This window comes from Tursiops truncatus, chromosome 10 (assembly GCF_011762595.2).
Source record: "Tursiops truncatus isolate mTurTru1 chromosome 10, mTurTru1.mat.Y, whole genome shotgun sequence".
Taxonomy (NCBI): Eukaryota; Metazoa; Chordata; class Mammalia; order Artiodactyla; family Delphinidae; genus Tursiops; species Tursiops truncatus.
The window spans coordinates 36,469,248-36,489,952 of record NC_047043.1 but is presented as its reverse complement, the minus strand read 5'-3'; the positions used below and the strand labels follow the sequence as shown (position 1 = coordinate 36,489,952).

The window sequence follows — 20,705 nt, the reverse complement described above, 5'->3', positions numbered from 1 at the left end:
TGTGACATGCTTTCCCATGTCATTACAAATTCCTAGTAAACTTCATCTAAAATAAACTATATTGTGCCTACTGTGTGCCAGGCACTGTTGTTGACACTTTACTTGTATTAACTATGGACTTTTACAGTGTTCCCAGGGTCATAGCTTTTCTGACAAAGCACCCCGCCCTCCCCAAAAGGGTTTTTACAGCCCTTGATGTCCATTAGAAAAACACTGTTTATACAGGATGAGAATCTGAGAGTTGTTAAACATTTCCCAAGAAGGTCCAGATGTAGGTCTAAATAGAGTAATAATTCTCATAAATGAAAGAGAATACATTTCATCATATGCCTGTGTCTCTCTGCAGCACCAGGGACTGCAGTGAACACCCTGTTTTCAAAACAGGGCTCCAAGGACATAAGCTGCGTTTGGCACAGAACTCAAGGGCCTGAACATTTCCATGTGTGGCCTCTGACAGGCATGCAGGGACCTGAAGGTTGAGGTGGCCTGTCTTGTCCACCTCTCTCTGGCAGGAAGGAAACATCACATGGCCTCTTCCTTCTTCTAGAAGACTCTTATGTTCTCCCCGCTTGTATCTCAGACCAGATAGACAACCTCTCACTCTTGTCATTTAGTGTGGGATTTCCATGAGAAGCTAATAGGCGATCCTCTTTCAAAGAGGTCCCATGGCTAAAGAAGCTGGGGAAATGCTGGGTGAGCAAGGTTAAGGAGATTTACTTAATGCAGAATGTCTAATAACTTCTCAAATCCTTTTGTATGCTATGATCTTCGTGAACCTCCAAGACGAGGTTATATAATGCAGCATTTCTCAACCATATTTGTCTGTGGAACCTTTTTTCTTGAATATCCTATAGGATTGAGGTTTTGCAGAGCCCATCTTGATAACTTCCAGACTGGTGAGATTAAATCCTGGGAGCTTTCACGGGTTTGGGCCATCTTCCTTCACACACTCATCTTCACTTCTGAGTGGTGAGACCATGGGTCTGCCTTGTCAGGACTGGGGGATCCCATCTTTAAAATGAACTATTGGGGCTACCTGATCCCACCTTTTTCCACTACCTGTAAGTGTGAGTGTGCTAGACAGTTCAGTGAATTTCTGAAATCAAAGAATTTTTCCAGACCATCTCCAGGGGGCTGGATATAGCTCTTTTAAAAAATTCATTTATTTTTATTTTATTTATTTTATTTTTGGCTGTGTTGGGTCTTCGTTGCTGCGCATGGCCTTTTCTCTGGTTGCGGTGAGCGGGGGCTACTCTTCGTTGTGGTGCGCGGGCTTCTCATTGCGGTGGCTTCTCTTGTTGCGGAGCACAGGCTCTAGGTGCATGGGCTTCAGTAGTTGTGGCACGCGGGCTCAGTAGTTGTGGCCCATGGGCTCTAGAGCACAGGCTCAGCAGTTGTGGTGCACGGGCTTAGTTGCTCCGCGGCATGTGGGATCTTCCCAGACCAGGGCTCGAACCCGTGTCCCCTGCATTGGCAGGTGAATTCTTAGCCACTGCACCACCAGGGAAGCCCCTGGATATAGCTCTTTGAACAGGAGGCCTGAAGTATTTTTTTTCCTCAAACTAAATGAACAAATGCAGTGGAAGAGGAAGATGTGTTGGACCCAGCAAAACTGGTGTGAGAAATGGCCTGTTCAGCGTTGTAAGGAGATCCTCAAGAGCCTTCCTGGGACATGTTTGCCCACCTGACAAGGGGACGGGGAGGGCAGGCCCCTGTTCCTTGGCATCGTGTTAGCCTGGCTCTCTCTCCTGACCTTAAGGACCCCGTTGAAGATACTAGACTCTGTCTTTCTCTCTCCATTTTTTGGAGAAGACCTCTGGACTTTCTTCACCTCTTGTTTTACAGAAGAGGACGTGGAGAACTTTGACGTGACCAATTTGTCTCAGGACATGCTGCGAAGCATAGAAGCCGACAGCTTCTGGTGCATGAGCAAACTGCTGGATGGGATACAGGTGAGTGGTTCTGCCCTTGTGGGACACCTGGGTTGGGGCTCCCTGCAGCCCTTTGGGTTCCTTGTTGCTCTTCTGCATCAGACAGGGCCCCCCACCCAGCATGGCTCCTCCCCTTTTTGGTCCATCCATCTTTACCTCGTTCATTAGCTTTACAGCTTTCAAAAGGCAATGGTCTAGTGTCCCCTGGAGCCTAAGGAGGTCTCCGTGTTGCCCTGCCCTTGTCATCAGACCGTGCCCCTCCTTTCCTCTGTGCTCCCGGGCCGTGCTGTTTGCCTCCACAGCACAGGGCTCTTTTAGGCTTTCCTCACACTCTGCTGTTCTATGAGATTCCTTTGTTCCCCAAAACACTGGCACCAGCTTCGGAAAAACAGCTTGTGTTTTATAAATGTATTTCAGTGAATTTGAGGGATGGCGGCACGACTGTTTGGTATCCCTGCTCATCCTGAGTCCTATGTTGTTTGCAGGATAACTACACCTTTGCACAACCAGGGATCCAGAAGAAGGTCAAGGCACTAGAAGAGCTTGTCAGTCGGATTGATGGTAGGTTCAGAGGAAGAATTCTCTAGCAGTAGCGCAGTGGGATTCTGACACAAACCAGTTATGCTTGTGGGCATAACTCAGCCCCCTTCCTAGCCACAACCCTTTTCAATTCACTCTGTGCTGTTGGCGGTGCTGGCATCCTTCCACATCTCAACCGGAAGGTGAGGTGAGAACTCTGCTGTTATGTCAAGTTCTTTTCTCTCCTTAGTTTTCTACCACTGAGGTCTGTCAGTCCTCCTTCAGCATCTCTCCTCAAATTCCCTCTTTCTTCTCGATGTCCATAGCCACAGCTCTGGTCCAGCCTTGCTTGGGTTTTTGCAACTTCCTCCTAGAAGAACTTGCCTTCTCCATACTCTTTGCTCTTCCACACCATCTATCACACACCTGCATCTTTCCAAAGCACTGTTCTGGTCATGTCCCTCTTTTGCTGTGAAACCTCCTGTGCTCTCCATTGCTTTTAGCATCAAGTCAGAGGTAGTCTGACCTTGTCCTTCATGCTGCAATGTGACTCAGGACTCCTGGGCTCCATGCCCGGTCCCCAGGTCTGGCTGATACCCCAACAGGACGTCCCATAGCTCCCTATGACCTGTCTGGGTGGGGAATATGAGTCGTGGCTTCCTGATGCAGAATGTCTTTGAGAAACAGGAGCCCGACAGTAAGTCCTCGGCTCTGGCGTGCAATCATGGAGTGTTAGAACTGAAGGCAACTCGGAAAGCCCTGCTGTTGACCGATGAGGAAACTGAGGCCCAGGGAGAGAAGTCGGAATTACTGTCACGTAGAGGTCTGACAGCGAGGTCTTCTGTTAAGAGGAATCTCTAGCACCAATTAATTCCACCAATTACTACACAACTGTTAAGTCCCATTGTCTGGTTTTCTATCATGGATTTTTCTGCTTCACCAAAGCATTCCCTTCCCCAGTATAGAGATTGTGTATCTTTATCCTTTCCCAGGTTCTCTTTCCATGAAAACCTTCTGTGATTTGTTCCACTCACTCCAGCTTCCTTTTATGACTTGGGATTTCAGTCTTCCCAGCATGTTTGATAATTTACTATTTTTATCCTGTGCATCGTATGTGGGATACTTTTAGCCTCTTTGCATTATTGCCCTGGCCCAGCTGTTAGCTCCATGGTGGGGCCCACATCCAGCTCTCTTGCATCCCTCACTTGGATCCTGGTACAGGGCCTGTGCTAAGCTGTCTGACAAGGGCCAGGTTCCAGAGGGTCGGAGCTCTGGTTTTTGCCACTTCCTGGCCTGTCCTTTTTTTTTTTTTTTTCTTTTTCTTTTTCCAGCCCTCAAAAATACCTGAAAAATACAGGCACAGTACTTTAGGATGGTGGATTTTTAAATGTATATATCTTTATGCTTTGAATTATAGAAGTAATACTTACTCATTACAAAAATTTAGACACTTGAGAAAAACACAGAATAAAAAGTAAAAATCCTCCCCCTTCCTTAAATTCTACTCCCCAGAAATAACCATCGTTGATAGTTACTCTTTCAAAAATTGTATTAAGTATTTGCCCCATGCAGGTGCTATTGTAAGCACTTTTATTTTCTCATTTTATTCTCCCCCAAGCTTTGAGGTCTGGATGATTATCTCCATTTATAGATTAGGAAACTGAGGAGGATAGTGATTTTTTTTTTAATCCTGTCAAGCAGCATCCGAGGGGCTGTCATGTAGAACGGGGTCAGGCTTGTCTGGGTCGCTCCAGAATACTACACCAACACCAAGGGGCGGGAGTGGGGAGGGAGCTAGTGTCTGCTGGTGTCGACGAGGCACTTCCTGGTGAATCACTTAATCATCAGTGGGCGAGGCTGCCCTTGAGTGGAGTCGGTGAACATCTTTCACTGGTGGTTTAAGTTCCTGCTGGCTGCCATCTGTCAGGGAGGCTGAAGAGGAATCCTCACTGGTGGGAGGATGGCCAAGGTGACCCGCACCGTTCTTTTCCATTCTGGGTTCTTCTCTGATGAGTACCAAGGTCAAGCAGCCAAGTGAGCCTTAACGTCTCCTGCTCTATGGCTCGAGCAGCCGTGCGAAGAAAGAAAGGTCCCTAGAATATCACTATGGGGTGTTCAAATAGTTCTACTACATGCAGGGCTGAGTCGTAACCATGCAGAGTTGCTGTGAGGTGGTGGAATCAAACGTAAAGGATGGTCAGATGCCCTTCTGGCCCCTCTGTGTCTGGCTTCTCCAGGGAGAGTGGCTGAAAAGAAATGGAAACCACCTTTTTGGCTCATGTGACTCTTTCAGGGTCCAGTCCCCTAGGTTACTCTCAGGGGGCCAATGACACTTTCTGTTTCAGAGCAGGTACATAATCACTTCAGGAGGTACGAGGTCGAATACCTACAGTTTGCCTTTCGTTGGATGAACAACCTGCTTATGCGGGAGCTTCCCCTTCGCTGCACCATCCGCCTGTGGGACACATACCAGGTATGAGGAGACCCCTGCCCTCTCCATGCCAGGCTGTCCCTGAGGCACCCAGCTCCCTGCCGGGTGTGCAGTATAGCTGCTCGGAAGTTCCCGCCACCTCCTTTCTACCTCTGTGTCTGCCTTAACCTCATGGGCAGGGCCTCTGCTAAATCTTTTCAGGCCTCTGCTCACCCAGCCATTAAAGGGGTGCTGTTCTGCTTTCCCACCTTGCAGAAGGAGTGGCTCTGAGAGGGCTTGGAGACCTAACTGTTTTTTCCCTTCTCAGTCTGAACCCGAAGGGTTCTCCCACTTTCACCTCTACGTGTGTGCAGCCTTCTTGATCAAGTGGAGGAAAGAGATCTTGGATGAGGAGGACTTTCAGGTGAGTGGCCTGGAGCTCAGCCCGCACGGGGAATGAGCGTCAGAATGGGAGTCATCCCTCTAGTGGGGCTGTGCGCATAGAAGCTACCACAGCAGGTACCTGGCTGGAAAGAGCAAAGGAGAAAGGATGCTCACAAGAGGGTGCCCTTCCCAGTTGGCAGGAAGGCACTGGGGCCCAGAGTTCTTCAGTGTGAAAGGGTCTTAGTGCCAGAAAGGCTGCAGAGCAGCTGGGCGGGTCTAAGAGACCTTTCAGTCATTTGCTGACCAGCACTGGTTGAACGCCTGCAACATACTAGGCACCACTGAGGGAGTAGGACATAGAGAAAGTTGAACAGAGAACTCTGCTCTTGTAGAGCTTACATACTAGTTGGGGAGAGAAAGTAAACAAAAGCCTAGTACATAGTAAATTAAAATGAATGTTAGAAGGAGATAAGAAATATAATTTTTTTAAAGGTAGAGTAGGATAAAGGGATTATTAGGTGGTAGGGGAGGGACAGGTTGCAATTTCAAAGTAGTCAGGATAGGCTCACTGAGAAGGTGACATTTGAGCAAAGCCTGGGAGAAGGTGAGGGAGCGAGCCATGTGGACATCTGGGGATCTGCGGGGAGAGCGTCCAGGCAGGAGGAACAGGCTTGCAGAGGCCATGGGGTCGCAATGTGCCTGGGCTGTTGGTGGAACCATGATGGTGGCCAGTGTGGCCTGGAGCAGAGTGGCCCAAGGGAAGAGTAGGAAGAAGTGAGGCCAGAGAAGTCACAAGGGACCCAGATCATGGAGGACTTCATAGCCAGAGTAAGGACTTTGGCTTTTACTCTGAGTGGAAGAGGGTCTTGAGCAGAGGAGGGACATGATCTGACTTACGGTTTCAGAGGTTCACTCTGGTGTGGACTGCAGGTGCGGGCAAGGCTGGAAGCAGGGAGACCACCCAGGAGGCTAGTGTAAGTCCTCCAGGTAACACACGAGAGTGGCTTGGACCTGGATGGTGGAGTGGAGGTGTGACAAGCGGCCTGAGCTTGGGTATAGAGCCAACAGGAGTAGAGCCAACAGGAATTCCTGAGGAATTGTGTGTCGAGTATGACAAAGGGATGAGTCAGGGTGGCTTTACAGTTTGTGAGAAGCTAGCTGTAGGAGGAGCACGTTTACGGAGGAAGATCAGGAGTCCGGCTTTGGGCGTGTCGGATTCTTAATGTCGTTAGACATCCGAATGGAGAGGTAGAATAGGGAGATAAACCTTAGGGGGCTGGAGTCGGAAGAGAGAGCAATCTGGCTGGACGTGTATGTTTAGGAGCCTTTGGCTAGATGGTCTTTAAAGCCAGCGCCTTGCATGAGATCCGAAGGAGGTGGGAGTGGACAGAGGAGAGGAGAGGGCCAGGCCTGAGCCCTGCACCCTCCTACGCAAGAGGTCAGGGAGGCGAGGCAGACAGGCCAGGAGGCAGGGAGGTGACCAGTGGGAGCCCAGTGTCCTGGAACCCGAGGGGGGGATGTGAAGAAGACTGAAGAGGTGGCGGAAGCCAGGCAGCTGCTGCAGGGGGCCCAGGACAGGGGGACGGGGAGTGGGGATTGAGGAGACAGGTTGCCAGGCTCTGTCATCTGCAGAGAGAGAGTCCTGAGGGCAGTTCATGGTCGTGATCTCTGGGGGTGGCAGTGGGCTTTTGTTTTTCTGCTTTGTATGTTGCTGAACTGAGGGATTTGGGGGTTGTTTTTGTTTTTTTGTTTTTTTTTTCGGTATGCGGGCCTCTCACTGTTGTGGCCTCTCCCATTGCGGAGCACAGGCTCCGGACGCGCAGGCTCAGCGGCCATGGCTCACGGGCCCAGCCGCTCCGCGGCATGTGGGATCTTCCCAGACCGGGGCACGAACCCATGTCCCCTGCATCGGCAGGCGGACTCTCAAACACTGCGCCACCAGGGAAGCCTGGTTGTTTTTGTTTTAATGGGTAGATATTCCTTTTAAAAATGGGAGGGGAAAAAGCCAGAGGGGGTTGAATGTTTTTCTAAGTTCTAACTGATACCATAGGTGTTCTCAAGAACAGCAGCATCTCCAGGTGACCCCCGGGGAAGTCCCACTCTATAATTGGTGTTAGGTGGTTAAAGCACAGAAGCCTGTTCAGCAGATAAATGGAAAGACAGGACCCAATTTGCCCAAGGAAGGGCTTTGGAAGAAAAAAGGAAAGAGTGGGCTTCTGTGAGTAGATGGTAGCCATGGGGCCGAGGCTGCAGGCAGCGGATAAAGAGCCACAGCTTCTGCCAACCAGCAGCATGTGTGACGCCCTAGGATAAATGAGGACGAGGGCCCGGACTGGCCACGTGCTGGGCGAGCCGTCAGTTTTGATAATGTGGTTGAGGTGGGGCAGGATATCGAGAGCACGAAGTCTAATTTGGTTATCATGAGCCAGGCTCAGAGGGCCTTGTCATATGTGATAAAAGTGCTTCCGAGATTAGCTCAGGGAGGTGGACATGATTCCTGGAATGGCTTTTAGCCATTCACAATATCGATAGAGTACAGGACAATAGTCTGTGACTTTAAAACTCTGGTAGACATGGAGGTATTCTATGCTGGGTAGCATATTCGATTATCTGATGGACCTGAGGTCTTTCTGCACTAATCCACAGAATGACAGTGGACTTTTTGTCAGCTTATTAGCACCTCAGCTAGTCCTACTCATAGAGGAGTCTCCCCTCTTTCCTTTAGATAAAACAGAATGGGTGATTAAAGTTCCTCCCAACTCCGTAGTTCTATAATTCTATGAATAATAAAAGAAAAACTGCACCTGGCTGTGTTAGGATAGACGAGCGGTGTCCCTTAGGAGACAGAAGCATGGCACGGGTGTGAGGAACAAGGGCAGAAGAGCGTTGTGTGGGGTTGTGAGATGCTGTTCTGTGACCTCTGTAGAGAAAGAAGGCCCGTACATCCTAATTGCTAAAGGGCTGCCTGCAATTAAATCACTGCAGAGGAAGCTCTGTCAGTGAATACAGGTATCCCAGAGAGCCAAACAGGCCTAGCCTGGGGGACAGAAGTTTTTAGGGCTAAAAGCTGAGTGACTCGAAGAAAAACCAGGTGAAGTAGCTGCAGATATAAAAGAGTTGTGGCAGTTCCAGCAGACCGGCGATGTATCACCCTTAAAGAGCAGAGAAGGGGAGCCAGCTGAGGGTATAGGGTGAAGCAGGAACCCTCCTTCTAAAGTTGGGGACTATGCAGAATAGTACAGTGGTTAAGCCACGGTCTCTGGGGCCAGTCTGCCTGGGGTCAAATCCTAGCTCTGCCATTTTTCTAGGTGTGCAACCTTAAGCAAGTAAATTGGCCCTCTATGCCTCAGTTTTCTTACCTGTAAAATGGGGATGAGAGTACTTACCTCCTAGGACTATTATGAGGATTATACAAATCATCACATGTGAAGCTGTTGGTGTACTTTGCATATGGCCCTCAAAACAGTGAGCTTATTAGCACTAATATTACTTCCTGCAATGTACTCTGAGTCCAGGGAGCAGTGAAGTGAAGACAGCTTTAGAAACCCAAGTCTCTGAGTAAACCGTGCTAGGCTAACCCTGGGTGAAACCAAGCTGGATGACCAAATGGGGCTGGAGAGGAGGTGTTCAGAGGATGCAGGGGCAAAGGGCGGTGCCCCCGCTGTGGTGAGAGTGCCCAGAAGAAAGGCATCTGCCTCTCCCTAGCTGGGCGATTGTCTGGGGTCTGCCTGGGAGAGGGGACCAAAAACTGACACAGGAGGCTCACTTTAAGAGGTTTCTGGGACTTCCCTGGTGGTCCAGCGGTTGGGACTCTGCACTTCCACTGCAGGGAGCACGGGTTTGATCCCTGGTCAGGGAACTAGGATCCCACATCACAGCGCGGCCAACAACAACAACAGAAAAAGAAGTTTCCTTCCTGAGACCTCTGAGCAAGGGAACCTCAGGCGTGTCCGTGCACAGGTGCTGTAGGGGTAGAATGGCCCCATCCTCTGGGCCATAGGCTGCTTCAAATGAGAGCTTCCAGCAGAGCTGCACCAAGGCTCTTTCATGGTAGAGGGGGCCTCCGCAATTCTGGCCCTCAGCCTGGGCTGGCGTAATAGAATAATGGTGATAATGTTAGGTTGCATCTTATGAAATTATTTTTATAGGTCAAAATAATCAAGTATTGGCAATTTAATAAGGTTCAATCTAATAATAGCTAATTCTTAGTACTTTTAATGCATCAGGCAGTATCCTAAATGTCTCTCTATGTTAATTCATTGCAACAGTCTCACAAGATAAGTTGTAATTACTACCCCCATTTCACAAATGGGGAAACTGAGTCACGGAGAGACTGACTAGGCCAAGATCACCCAGGGAGTAAGTGTAGAAACCTGGAACCTGTGCTCCAGGCATGGATTATACTCTGATGCCTCTCCCTCAGGGCCTGGACAGGCACTTCCTGGGGCACGTGAACTCGGTTTACGTGGTACCTGCTCATGGGCAAGGTTCTTCCTCCCCCTCCCCCTCCTCCATTATTATGGAGGAGGGGGATAAATAAATAAATAAATAAATACATTATTTTATGTAAGTCAGAGAGGACAGGCACTTGAGCAAATGCCTGGTCACCTGCAGCCTAAAGCGTCCCCTCAGGAAAAGCAGCATCTTTGAGAGTCTAGGAGAGCATGGGACCCCACAGATGGCTCAGAAGTGATGTTGAGAAGCCCCGCGCAGGGAACTCTAAGACTAATAACCACAGTTCCTTTAAATACATAAAAAGGGAACTGGCAGAGGAGTTGTGGGACAGCTGATGACTCTAAACCAGAGTAGCAGCTGGTCTCAGAATCCTTTGCTTTCATCTTATGGAAGAAAACCTTGGAGAGATTCCCACTCTGAAAGTGACTTTTGTGGGAGATAGGTCAGAGTTATTAAATGAAATAGTGCTAAGCCCGTGGGATGTTCCAGGCCTAAATAACAAACTAAATGTAAATAAATCCCTTGAACCAGATGGCGTCCACCCACCACTTCTGCAGGAACTTAAGGGTAGGATTGTGAAACATTGCCCAAATGCAGGCCCCATCTTCACAGATATCCAGTAAATTGCCAATTTGAATCCTGCCCAGAAGAAGGGTTCAGGGACAACCCTGGGACCTAAAGATCTTCCACCAAGAACAAGCTGGTGTGAGAAAGGGCACGATTCCTCAACATGTAAACAAAACAAACATTGGAGGGGGACACGGCTTTCTCTGGTGGGGGAACTTGCTAAAAGTACTAGGTGCTTTGACATCAGGGAAGCCTATGAATACATTTGACTGAAAAAGTTTACATACAAGGACATGTTTTTGAAAGTTTTTATTGAGACCAAGGGAATTGTTTTGCTACCTCACTGATTCTCAAAACAAGAGGGATTTGTTTCAAAATACTTATTTGAATAGGAAAGTATTTTTACATGCCTGAATACACTTAACGTTTGCAAAGAGTATTCTAGTATTGCTAGGTGATTCTGTACACAGTGTCATATTTAATAGTATATATTTAATGTGACCTGTAAGTTCTTTGCTGTTAATTATTACTCATCCTCTTTGGTTGTCCTTGGCCCTTATTACCGAGTAAAATTAATCAGCTCTTCCAGATTTCCTTCAAACAGCCTCTTCTATGACTTCTTTTCATTCCTTCTCCATCATGCCCCACTTTTCTTACTCCAGGCATGCAGCATATAGTATAGTGGTTATGAGCACAAGCTCTAGAACCAGGTTGCCTGGGTTCAAATCCCAGCCTAGCATTACGCTCTGACCCCAGGCAACTTCCTTAACTTCTGTGCCTCAGTTTCCTCATCAGTAAGATGGAGGTAATAATATGTGCCTCATAGAGTTGATATGAGAATTAAATGTGATAGTAGAGTACGTGTGAAGAACCCCATCTGGTGAGTAGTAAGTGCTCAGTAAATGATAATTACCATTATGAAGACTATTATCTTTCATGGTCCCCCTCTTCCTCATCAATTCTTCCATCTGTTGGACATTCTCTAATGACTTTCCCCTGCATTTTTTTCTTACCAAGGCCTCTTTGCTTGTTACCTACTATCCCTTCTCCTTTGGCCCCCTTGTCTAATCGTTGTCTTCCCCCCACCCCCTCACACATGGCTCAGATTCTTCCTCTGCAATATTCCGTTTCCTTTGGAATCTGTGGATTCTCAGAAGGTACCTTTTTCAGCCATTTCGAGCTTTTCTTTTCTGAAAGCCGTTGCCCCCTTCTGTTAACGTGGAAACACTCTCTGCTGTTTGCCCCACAAGTTATCTTCTCACGACTGTAGTGTTTCACCTGACTGCATGTTATGTTTAGTGCTCCCATGAGCTGGCTTTGTAACGTATGTTCAGTTGTTCCCCACCCTAGCAGTGTCTCTTCTCTACCCCTTCATTAAAGCACCTGATTTGTGATTAACACCTTCTTTCCCCACACGTGATAATTTGGTTTCTACTTCTTTATCCCTAATTTATCAATGCATCATGGGCAGGGTTCCCATTGTTACAGCATTGTGTGGGCGGTGCAGTTCCTAGGCATGACCGCCAGGTGGCAGAATGGTACCTCCACCTAAGCCTCCCTGCCCTTGGGAGAGGTGGGAGGTTGACTTTGGTCAGGGGAAGAAATATTTCAAGGCTTCTGGCAGGTTTCTAGCAAGACTAGAAGAATTGGAAATTACAGGTAGAGCTTCTCCTATCAAAGAATATTCTCTTCTAGAGAGGTCACCCCTTTGTTGGTTATTTTTGCTTGTCAATTATGCAAGTGTGTGTAACCATTATAGAAAAATTAGAAATACCAATAAGCAAAAAGAAAAAAAAAAAGTTACCTGAAATCTTACCACACAAAGGTGATATATCTCCTTCCAGACATTTTGCCATGCAAATCCATATGAATAAAAACATACTGTATGTATATAACTGTTAATGGAAACATTTTGTATGCGTTGTTTTTGTAACCTCTTTTTATCACTGTACAAAATATAGTGGGTGTTCTATAATGTCAGAAAGCATAGATCTAGATGATTTTCCCCATTTTTGTATTTTTTTCACATTACATGAGTACATGCTTGTATAAAAATTGTGAAAACATTAAAATAATAACTTGAGTGCAGGGTTTTCCAATTTACAGATTTATCTTTTTTCTTTTCGCTACGCCACACAGGCCCTCGGCGGTGAAAGTGGCAGTGAAAGCACGGAGTCCTAACCACTGGACCACCAGGGAATTCCTTTGACTTATGGCTTTGAGTTCTGTTCTCAGGCTTGGAAATCTCAGGGACAGGAGTTACAACTAACAAAGTTTGTTGAATGAGAGTATTCAGTGCTGGTAGAGATCTAGGGAAATAAGCATTTTTCTGGATGAGCTTTAAGTACCTTTAAAATGTTCATGCCCTTTGATACAGTAATTGCATTCCTAGGAATTTAGCCCAAGGAAATCATCTAAAATATGGCTTTTTGCACAAGGCTGTTCATTATAATTTCATTATAGTGAAAAACCAGAAATGATTAAACACTCAAAGCAGGAAGATGTAAATTATGGTACATTTGCATCATGGAAAATTCTTTGGCCGTTGAAAATGTCTAAAAGGAGTTTTTAATATTAGAGGAAATGCTTATGATAAATGCTAAACAGATTCAAAATTATTTAGAGAAAGTATTTCAACTGTGTAAAATGTGCAGAAAAAGGACTGGAAGGAAATATGCCAAAACGTTTAAACGTGGCTTCCTCTTGATTATAAAGTTAAGGGTAATTTATTTTCTGATTTTTTACTTTTTATAAAGTAAACAAAACTTTAAACTTCCAGAGAATGTGTATTACTCGAAAAAATAGTTTATAAGTAGGTAATATACAAAGACTTTATTGTAATAATTGAAAACAAGGGGACGTATGATGAGAAAAAGTGAAAGTCTCCCATCCCCAAAGGTAACCACTGTTAACAGTTTACCACCTAGCCTTCTAAAAATTTTATATACCTGTGTACATATGCAAACATATAGTTGTGTTTTTTCTTTTACCTCAGTGGGATCGTACTATGAGTATTTTTCTGCAACTTGCTTGTTCCCCCGCCCCCCTAAAATGTCTTTGATATCTTTGCACCTTGGCATATGTAGGCCTGCTTCATTTTACAGGTGATGCCTTGTATTTCATTATTTGGATAACTGGTTTATCTAAGTGTCCCATACTGACAGACACTTCCCTCGTGTCCTTTTCCCCACTACTTGAGGCGATGATGCAGTGCAGACCCTTGTACAGGAGTGTGAATATTTCCTAAGGAGAGGTACATAGAAGTTGAGTTGCTGGATCAGAGACCATGTGCATTTCTGGTTTTTTGTTTTGTTTTTGTTTTGTTTGTTTGTTTTGGCCGCACTGCCACAACTTGCGGGATCTTAGTTCCCTGACCAGGGATCGAAACCGGGCCCTGGCAGTGAAAGCTCCAAGTCCTAACCACTGGGCCAGCAGGGAATTACCTGCATTTCTGATTTTGATAGATGTGGCCTGTGTTTGTTAAGATGATATAAACTTGTCTCTTGAAACCAAGACCAGAGAATAACAGTGGTGTAAAACAAGGTAGCTGTCTACTTCTCTTCAACTAACAGTCTGAGTGTAAGAGTCCAGGGCTAACAGGGCTCCAGAGTAGCAGGGACTCGGATTTCTTCTCTCATGTCGCCCTGCCATCTTCAACACATAGCTTTATTCTTACAGTCTAAGGTGACCACTTCCACTCCTCTATTCATAGCCATTTTCTAGGAAGGAGAGAAGGGTAAGCTTAGGGCAGAACCCAGGAGTTACACTGTCTCCAAAATTGGCCAGAACTTAATCATGCTGGCCATACATAGCCTTGATGTGCTGAGGCAGCTTTGTGCCCCACTAACTTTCTATTACTAAAGGAAGAAATTTTATAAAAGATATGCAGGACCTCTACACTGAAAACTACAAAGCATTGCTGGATGGTGAAAGTCAGCCAAAGGCAGGGTTCTAGCATGTTCTAGCATGTTGGTGGGCCATTGATATTTTGTGTATTATCTATTCGCATCCATTTTTTCCATTTGGTGGTTTTCCTTTTTTTCTTACTGATTTGTAGGTACTCCTTTTTTTTATTGTGGATATTAACCTTTTGTCCTTTATAAGTGTTCTATTTTCTTACAGTCAGTTTCTTCTATTTTAACCTTGTTTTTGTGCCTCCACATATTGAGGTTTCAAATTTGTATCAAATCTGTCAGTCTCCTTCTGTCTCTGGGTTTTGTCTTGCTACTATTTCTTTAATAATCAGAAAAATAAGAATATCCAGTTCAGAAAGAAGACAGAGAAAGAATACAAAGTACCAGCAGAAGCATGGGTAGCTAAATTACAGAGATAACCTAAAGTCTCACATTCATTTTTTAAAAAGTTTAATTAATTTATTATAAATTTATTTATTTTATTTATTTATTTTTGCCTGCATTGGGTCTTTGTTGCTGTGCGCGGTCTGTCTCTAATTGCGGCGAGTGGGGGCTACTCTTCGTTGCAGCAGGTGGGTTTTTCATTGAGGTGGCTTCTCATTGGCGGAGCACGGGCTCTAGGCACGCGGGCTTCAGTAGTTGTGGCACGTGGGCTCAGTAGTTGTGGCTTGCGGGCTCTAGAGCACAGGCTCAGTAGCTGTGACGCATGGGCTTAGTTGCTCTGTGGCATGTGGGATCTTCCCGGACCAGGGCTCGAACCCGTGTCCCCTGCATTGGCAGGTGGATTCTTAACCACTGCGCCACCAGGGAAATCCTCACATTCATCTTTTACTCTAATATCCTCTTTAATAGGCTATCTCCATGGAGCTGTTTGAGGGACCTGGGCTTTGAAAACTGAATAAGATTTAGATAGGGAGAGGAGAAAAGAGGAGGTGTTCCAAGTGAAAGGAACAACCTAAATTAAACCCTGGAGGCACAGATAAATGTGGCTGAAGTGGACTTGGCTGGATGAGGCTCATATGTTGGGAACAGTGGGAAATCAGCTGGATAGGTAGGTTGAGGAGAGTCTTTGGAGAACAGGGCAGAGGATAAAGTGATTACAAGTGAACATTGGGATTCAGAGAAAGATGTCAAATGCAAAAGGGTGCATAGCAGCCTTATCAATAAAGGTTTTGTTTTGTTTTGTTTCCTTAAAGGAAACAAATTAAGTATCTAATAAAAGGGAAAAAGGGAAAGGGTTGAGTCAATTAGGGTATAGCCACATGCTAGAATACTGACATTGAGAATAATCATTTTTGAAGGCTGCATGGGAAAACACAAAAATTATAGTAAAAAAGGATGGTTAAAAAGCATGTAAAATCATAATTATGATTACAACTATTTAAAGAAATATGCATGTGAAAAAAGACTAAAAAGGAATACTTTGAAATTAAGAGAGGTATATTTGGATGATGAGTGATTATTTTTCTCTTTTAAAGATCCTTATTTATTGTTGTCATTCTCTATTTATAATATTATTAAAGAAGCAGGTGTTAGTGAATCAGAGACTCAGCAGAGGCTATTCAAGGCTTCCTGAATGTGAACTAGGGGCCAAGGGCTGTGTGCCGCCTGGGAGGAGGGAGATCAGGCCCTTGGGATGCATGACCCAGGAGAAGGGGCTCCATTCCAGGGCCTGCCGGTCCCTTGGTCAGTGATAAAATGATGAAAGTCCTTTCTTGCATTCCAGGGTCTCCTCATGCTGCTACAAAACCTACCTACGATACACTGGGGCAACGAAGAGATTGGGCTGCTCCTCGCTGAGGCGTATAGACTCAAGTACATGTTTGCCGACGCCCCCAATCACTACCGCCGATAGGTGCTGTCTCCCCGCGGGGACCCAGACTGCCCCCATCTCTGATGGCAATCTGATCACTGTGGCCACTGTGCGAGCCGTGGACCCCGGCCAGGAACCACTCCTGCTGTAAAAAGCTCACATCCGCCACCCAGGTCTTAACTTTTTGGCGTGCCTGTCCACCACTCCATGTCTCCAGATGGCTCTCCTGGACCACTATCAGTATTCCATGACATGTGGATGGGCCCAGCTCTGGGAGAGGACAGAAAAGGAGGTACAGGGTTGTCTGCCCCTTTAAAAGAAACGGGACAGAAGAAGGGGAAGGCTCAGGGTCTCCAGTCACATTGCCCTACATGGACTGGCTGTCTCTTGCCTCCCAGCTCCAACTGATACTGTTGCTTTTTTGTGACATAGTTTGATTTGCTCACAGGTCAAAAACGCCTTATGTTTTCAAAAGACTCCTGGCCCCTCCCCTCTACCCCCAATTCCTAGCCTTTCCCCTTCTGCCCAAGTCTGAGCCAGTGAGGGGCAGCTTTTTAAGACCATTGTTCTCAGATGGAGGAGGCACTGATGCTTATAACTCTGGGAAGAGGCCTACACCCAAGGGCTAGGAATTTCATTTTTCCTTTTCTCACCAGACATCTGTATGTGTGCCTGCGTCTGTGTGTGTATGTGGGTATACACACCCATCAGCATTTAGTTACACGTCTGAATGTCTGTGTCCAGACTATCCCCATTGCAACCAGCTGGGAAGGGCCCCAGTGACCACATACACAAGCATCCCTTGAGAAGGATCAGGGCGGGGGAGGGAGAAGGGGCTTTTTACCTCTCCAGACGCTTTTTCCATGATGACCCACTCCAAGATATTGTGTGTAAATTGTGTTATTATGTATATGGGTAAAGATGTATAAATATATGTCTTCTTTGTAGCAGATATGATTTTATATTTATAATGTGCATCAACATGTGAAAGCAATCTAGGTCACTAGCACAAATGAAGTTGCCGGGCAGGTGGCTTCAGCACCTCCAGGTTGGCTTCTGGGTGCCCTCCTGTGAGGGGAGTGAATGGGAGTCTGCTAGAGTGAGCACAGCCAAGCAGATGGAGCTGCTTTGAAGACCGGGTGGCAGCCAACCCAAGCATCCGTGTCTCAGAGTTTTCTCTCCCTGCCCCCCACCCCTCAATCCCTGCCCCAGGCCTCTGTGGAGCATCTGCCGTGCTCCTTACACGTCTTCAGCGGTCAGAGCTCCCCACCCTTCTCCCCTAGCAGCCTCCCAGAGAGAGGACTCCAGAGGCAGAAGCCCTTCTGCATGTTTTAGCCCCTGCCTTTCCCCTGGAAGCTGGGGAGGGCTTTTGTTTTTACATTTTTAAGTCAGCATTGTATTCAAGACAGAAGCTGTGACTGACTGTCAGTGCCAAGGAGAGGGGTTCCTGTGTGTCCCTGGGGTTTTGGGCTCTTCCCAGAGAGAGGTGTTCGGTGTCCCCCACTGTCACCATCACACCCCACACAGCTCATGAGATGTGTGACCTGTGTTGGATGTTGGGTGTTTGGTAGTGAAGAGGTGGCAGACAGCCGGCACCCTCTTGGAAAGCCAGGCAGTTTTCCCCTGTGGGTAAGGCCCTGAGCCTGCCAGTGAAGCCCACCACGCTGGCATGTTACATTTCTCATCGGGAGCTGTTTCTCAGGCATTCTTTCTAGCCCTTTCCTTTTCCCCTTCAGTGTGCCTCAATAGTCTCCTTCACAGAGTGAGAGGGCTGCGACCCTCCCTCGATGGACTAATTAAAGAAAGACACTTGTGTTCCCAAGTGGTGGTTTTATTTTTTTAGTTTTTATGTTTGTATGGGAAATTGTGGATAAAGTGAAAGAATTGTAAATAAACAGTGTATTTCCTCCTCCACTGCTGATTTTTCTGCCATGCATTTGTGTAACCTGGAACCTAACGTCTCCTTTTCTCAGGTTCTTCGTGCTGACGCCAGTAAGTACCGGGGAGAAGCTTTCTGTAGGGCAGGCAGGGGACCAACAGAAGATAAGGCAGCCTCGGAGGATGCAGCAGACACTTGCTGAGCACATCCTCTGTGCAGGACACTGTGGAAACTACAACAATGAGTAACGTGGTCCCTCCTAGCTGACGTTTATGGGGCACCTTGCCGTGTGCCGAGCACTGTGAAAAACACTTGAGGATTATTTAATTTATCCAAAAAGGAGTATATAATGTAATGGAAGTTAGAAAATGGACTAGAATATCAGTGCTGTATGAAAGCCTGGAGCTATCTAGTTCAACAACCCTCACTGTTCACAGAGGAAAACCCAACCCAAGGCCAAGGAAGGGAGCATCAGAATGAGAACTAAGAGGACAGGCCTTCCAGCTTACCTGCACTGTGTTTTTCCCACCAAATCATGCAGAACTAAAATGTTTTCAAAGACTGGCTCTCCATTTAGGGTTTTCATTAAGGTTTTGGTTTTGGGGTTGTTGGTTGTTCTTGTGTGTTTGTGTTTGTGTTTTGTTTTGTTTCGTTGGTTGGTTGGTTTTTCTCTTGGTAACCTTACTGTGAAATGTCTCAAGAAAGGCAGTTGACCGCACTTTTCTTCTACAAAGAATAGACTGGAATGGTGGTTTCTCCACCTAGAACGTCTTCCTGGGAATCCCTGGACAGTGTTTCTTGGTTTCAGTCATTAGGAGCTATATTAGGATTAGATTCAGCTACCTGTAACACAAACCAAAAATAACAGCAGGGTTTACACAACATGGGAATTTACTTCTCCCTAACATGAAAGTCCAAAAGTAGGCAACCCAGGGCTGGTGTGATGAGTCTGTTTCACAAAGTCTTTAGGAACCTGGACTCCTCCGGGTCTTCATGGTCAAGGTGGCAGCTAGCACTCCAGCTACTACATCCACTTTCCAAGCAACTAGATGGACTAAAGAAAGGAGACAGAAAAGAGTGCAGGAAATGTGTGAGCAGTGTTCTATAGAAGTTTCCTGAAGGCTGCTCCATAATATCTCCTCTTACAACTCACAGGCTAGGACTTAGTCCCATGGTAGGTCACACCTAGTTGCAAGGGAGGTTGGGGGATTAGTCTATTCCAGGCCACCATTTGCCTGGCTCAGAATCAGGATTCTATACCATGGAGGAAGGGGAGAACAGATATTGGATTCAGGTAGCAATCTGTACAATAAGAACTTAGGAAAATAAGTTGAAAATGGAGACCAGACTTTCCCATAAGCATATGGGGGTGGGGGGTAGATCTGACTGAAATTCAAGTGATTTTTCACGATTAACCTTAGAATTTAACCTTTTTCATAAAACATGGACAGTCAGGACTTCCCGGGTGGCACAGTGGTTAAGAATCCGCCTGCCAATGCAGGGGACACGGGTTCGAGCCCTGGTCCGGGAAGATCCCACATGCCGCAGAGCAGCTAAGTCCATGGGCCACGACCACTGAGCCTGTGCTCCTAGAGGTTGTGCTTTGCAACAAGAGAAGCCACAGCAATGAGAAGCCCACGCACCGCAATGAAGAGCAGCCCCCGCTCGCCGCAACTAGAGAAAGCCCGTGCGCAGCAATGAAAACCCAATACAGCCAATAAATAAATAAAAAAATAAAAATTAACAAAACGAAACAAAACATGGACAGCATTTCTACTTGGTGTTATTTGGACCAAGACCATTAATTGTTCCTGAGGCTGGTAGAGAAAATAACTGACCTGGACTAGCCTTCATTCAAAAATTCTGTTTTTCATTTATGCGGGAAGTTAATCATTTTCTGAAATATGTTTGATCATGATTAGGAAATTGGTGAAAACTTTCAAACTAATCCTGGCATACTTTGACCTGTAGTTTATCTATTCTTTCTGCGATCAAAACCTCTACGGTTCTACTTAAGTAGGCCTTACCTCTGTTTTTATTCATCTGAGAGGGGACAGTGGCACAGATTCTTCGAATAGTGACTGCATTTGCTCCTAGAGGCATGCATCTCATTTTAAGCTTTTGGCTTGTCTTGGATTGGACTTTCCATGTCAAACAGCTTTGTAAAGCTTCAAGGATTGGAGTCAGAACCTAAGGCCCAGTAACTGAGCTCTTCATTCGTCTCCTCAGGACTTCCAATATTCCCTTACCAGTTGGAGACACTTTTGATTTGACTCACGACGGAAAAGATGAGATTCACAGAGGATCAGAGAACATAAAGCACATTGTACAAGACCAGACTCTTTGGAGCCTGTGCCAGCTTGCCAGGATAGCCACAGCTACAGCCGACCAGAGCATGCCCTTATTTTGGCAAAAGCTGAGTTAGAATTATTGGAAGCAAGGAGAATCCCTGTTGAGTTTGATTCAGCAGGTGGTTTGTGAACTCTGGCTTCTGGATGATGAATGTGAAAGTCCCTGCTTGAACTGATAGCTGAGGTGGGGAGTCTGGGAGCCAGACTCGGGGGACTCACTGCTTTTGCTGTTGGGATACCACGCTTGTCTCTGTAGTGACCGAAACACACCTGTCCTACCCCACCCAGCTATCTGAGAGAGGAAAACTCAGACCTTCTCTTCAAGCCACTGGTCTCCAAAATTTTTCTCCATCCCTTTAACCTATGTCTTTATATTTAATGTGGGATTCTTAAGACAGGATATAGTTGGGTCTTATTCTCCAATCCAGTCTGATAATCTCTTTTTTTTTGATTTTTGCATTTAGACCATTTACAGGGAATTC

The 20,705-nt window shown here is 46.2% G+C and overlaps 1 protein-coding gene across 1 annotated transcript in view; it reads left to right on the top strand.

Annotated features, from left to right (window-relative positions):
* The window catches only part of TBC1D22B (TBC1 domain family member 22B), a 65,497-nt gene extending 47,590 nt beyond the window's left edge, over window positions 1–17,907 (top strand). Inside the window, exons 9-13 of the mRNA XM_019949929.3 lie at window positions 1,846–1,952; window positions 2,417–2,492; window positions 4,796–4,923; window positions 5,189–5,284; window positions 15,907–17,907. Coding sequence (XP_019805488.1) covers window positions 1,846–1,952; window positions 2,417–2,492; window positions 4,796–4,923; window positions 5,189–5,284; window positions 15,907–16,035 — 536 coding nt within the window. The 3' untranslated portion in view covers window positions 16,036–17,907. The remainder of the gene's footprint in view (window positions 1–1,845; window positions 1,953–2,416; window positions 2,493–4,795; window positions 4,924–5,188; window positions 5,285–15,906) is intronic.
* Window positions 17,908–20,705: the final 2,798 nt, after the last annotated feature.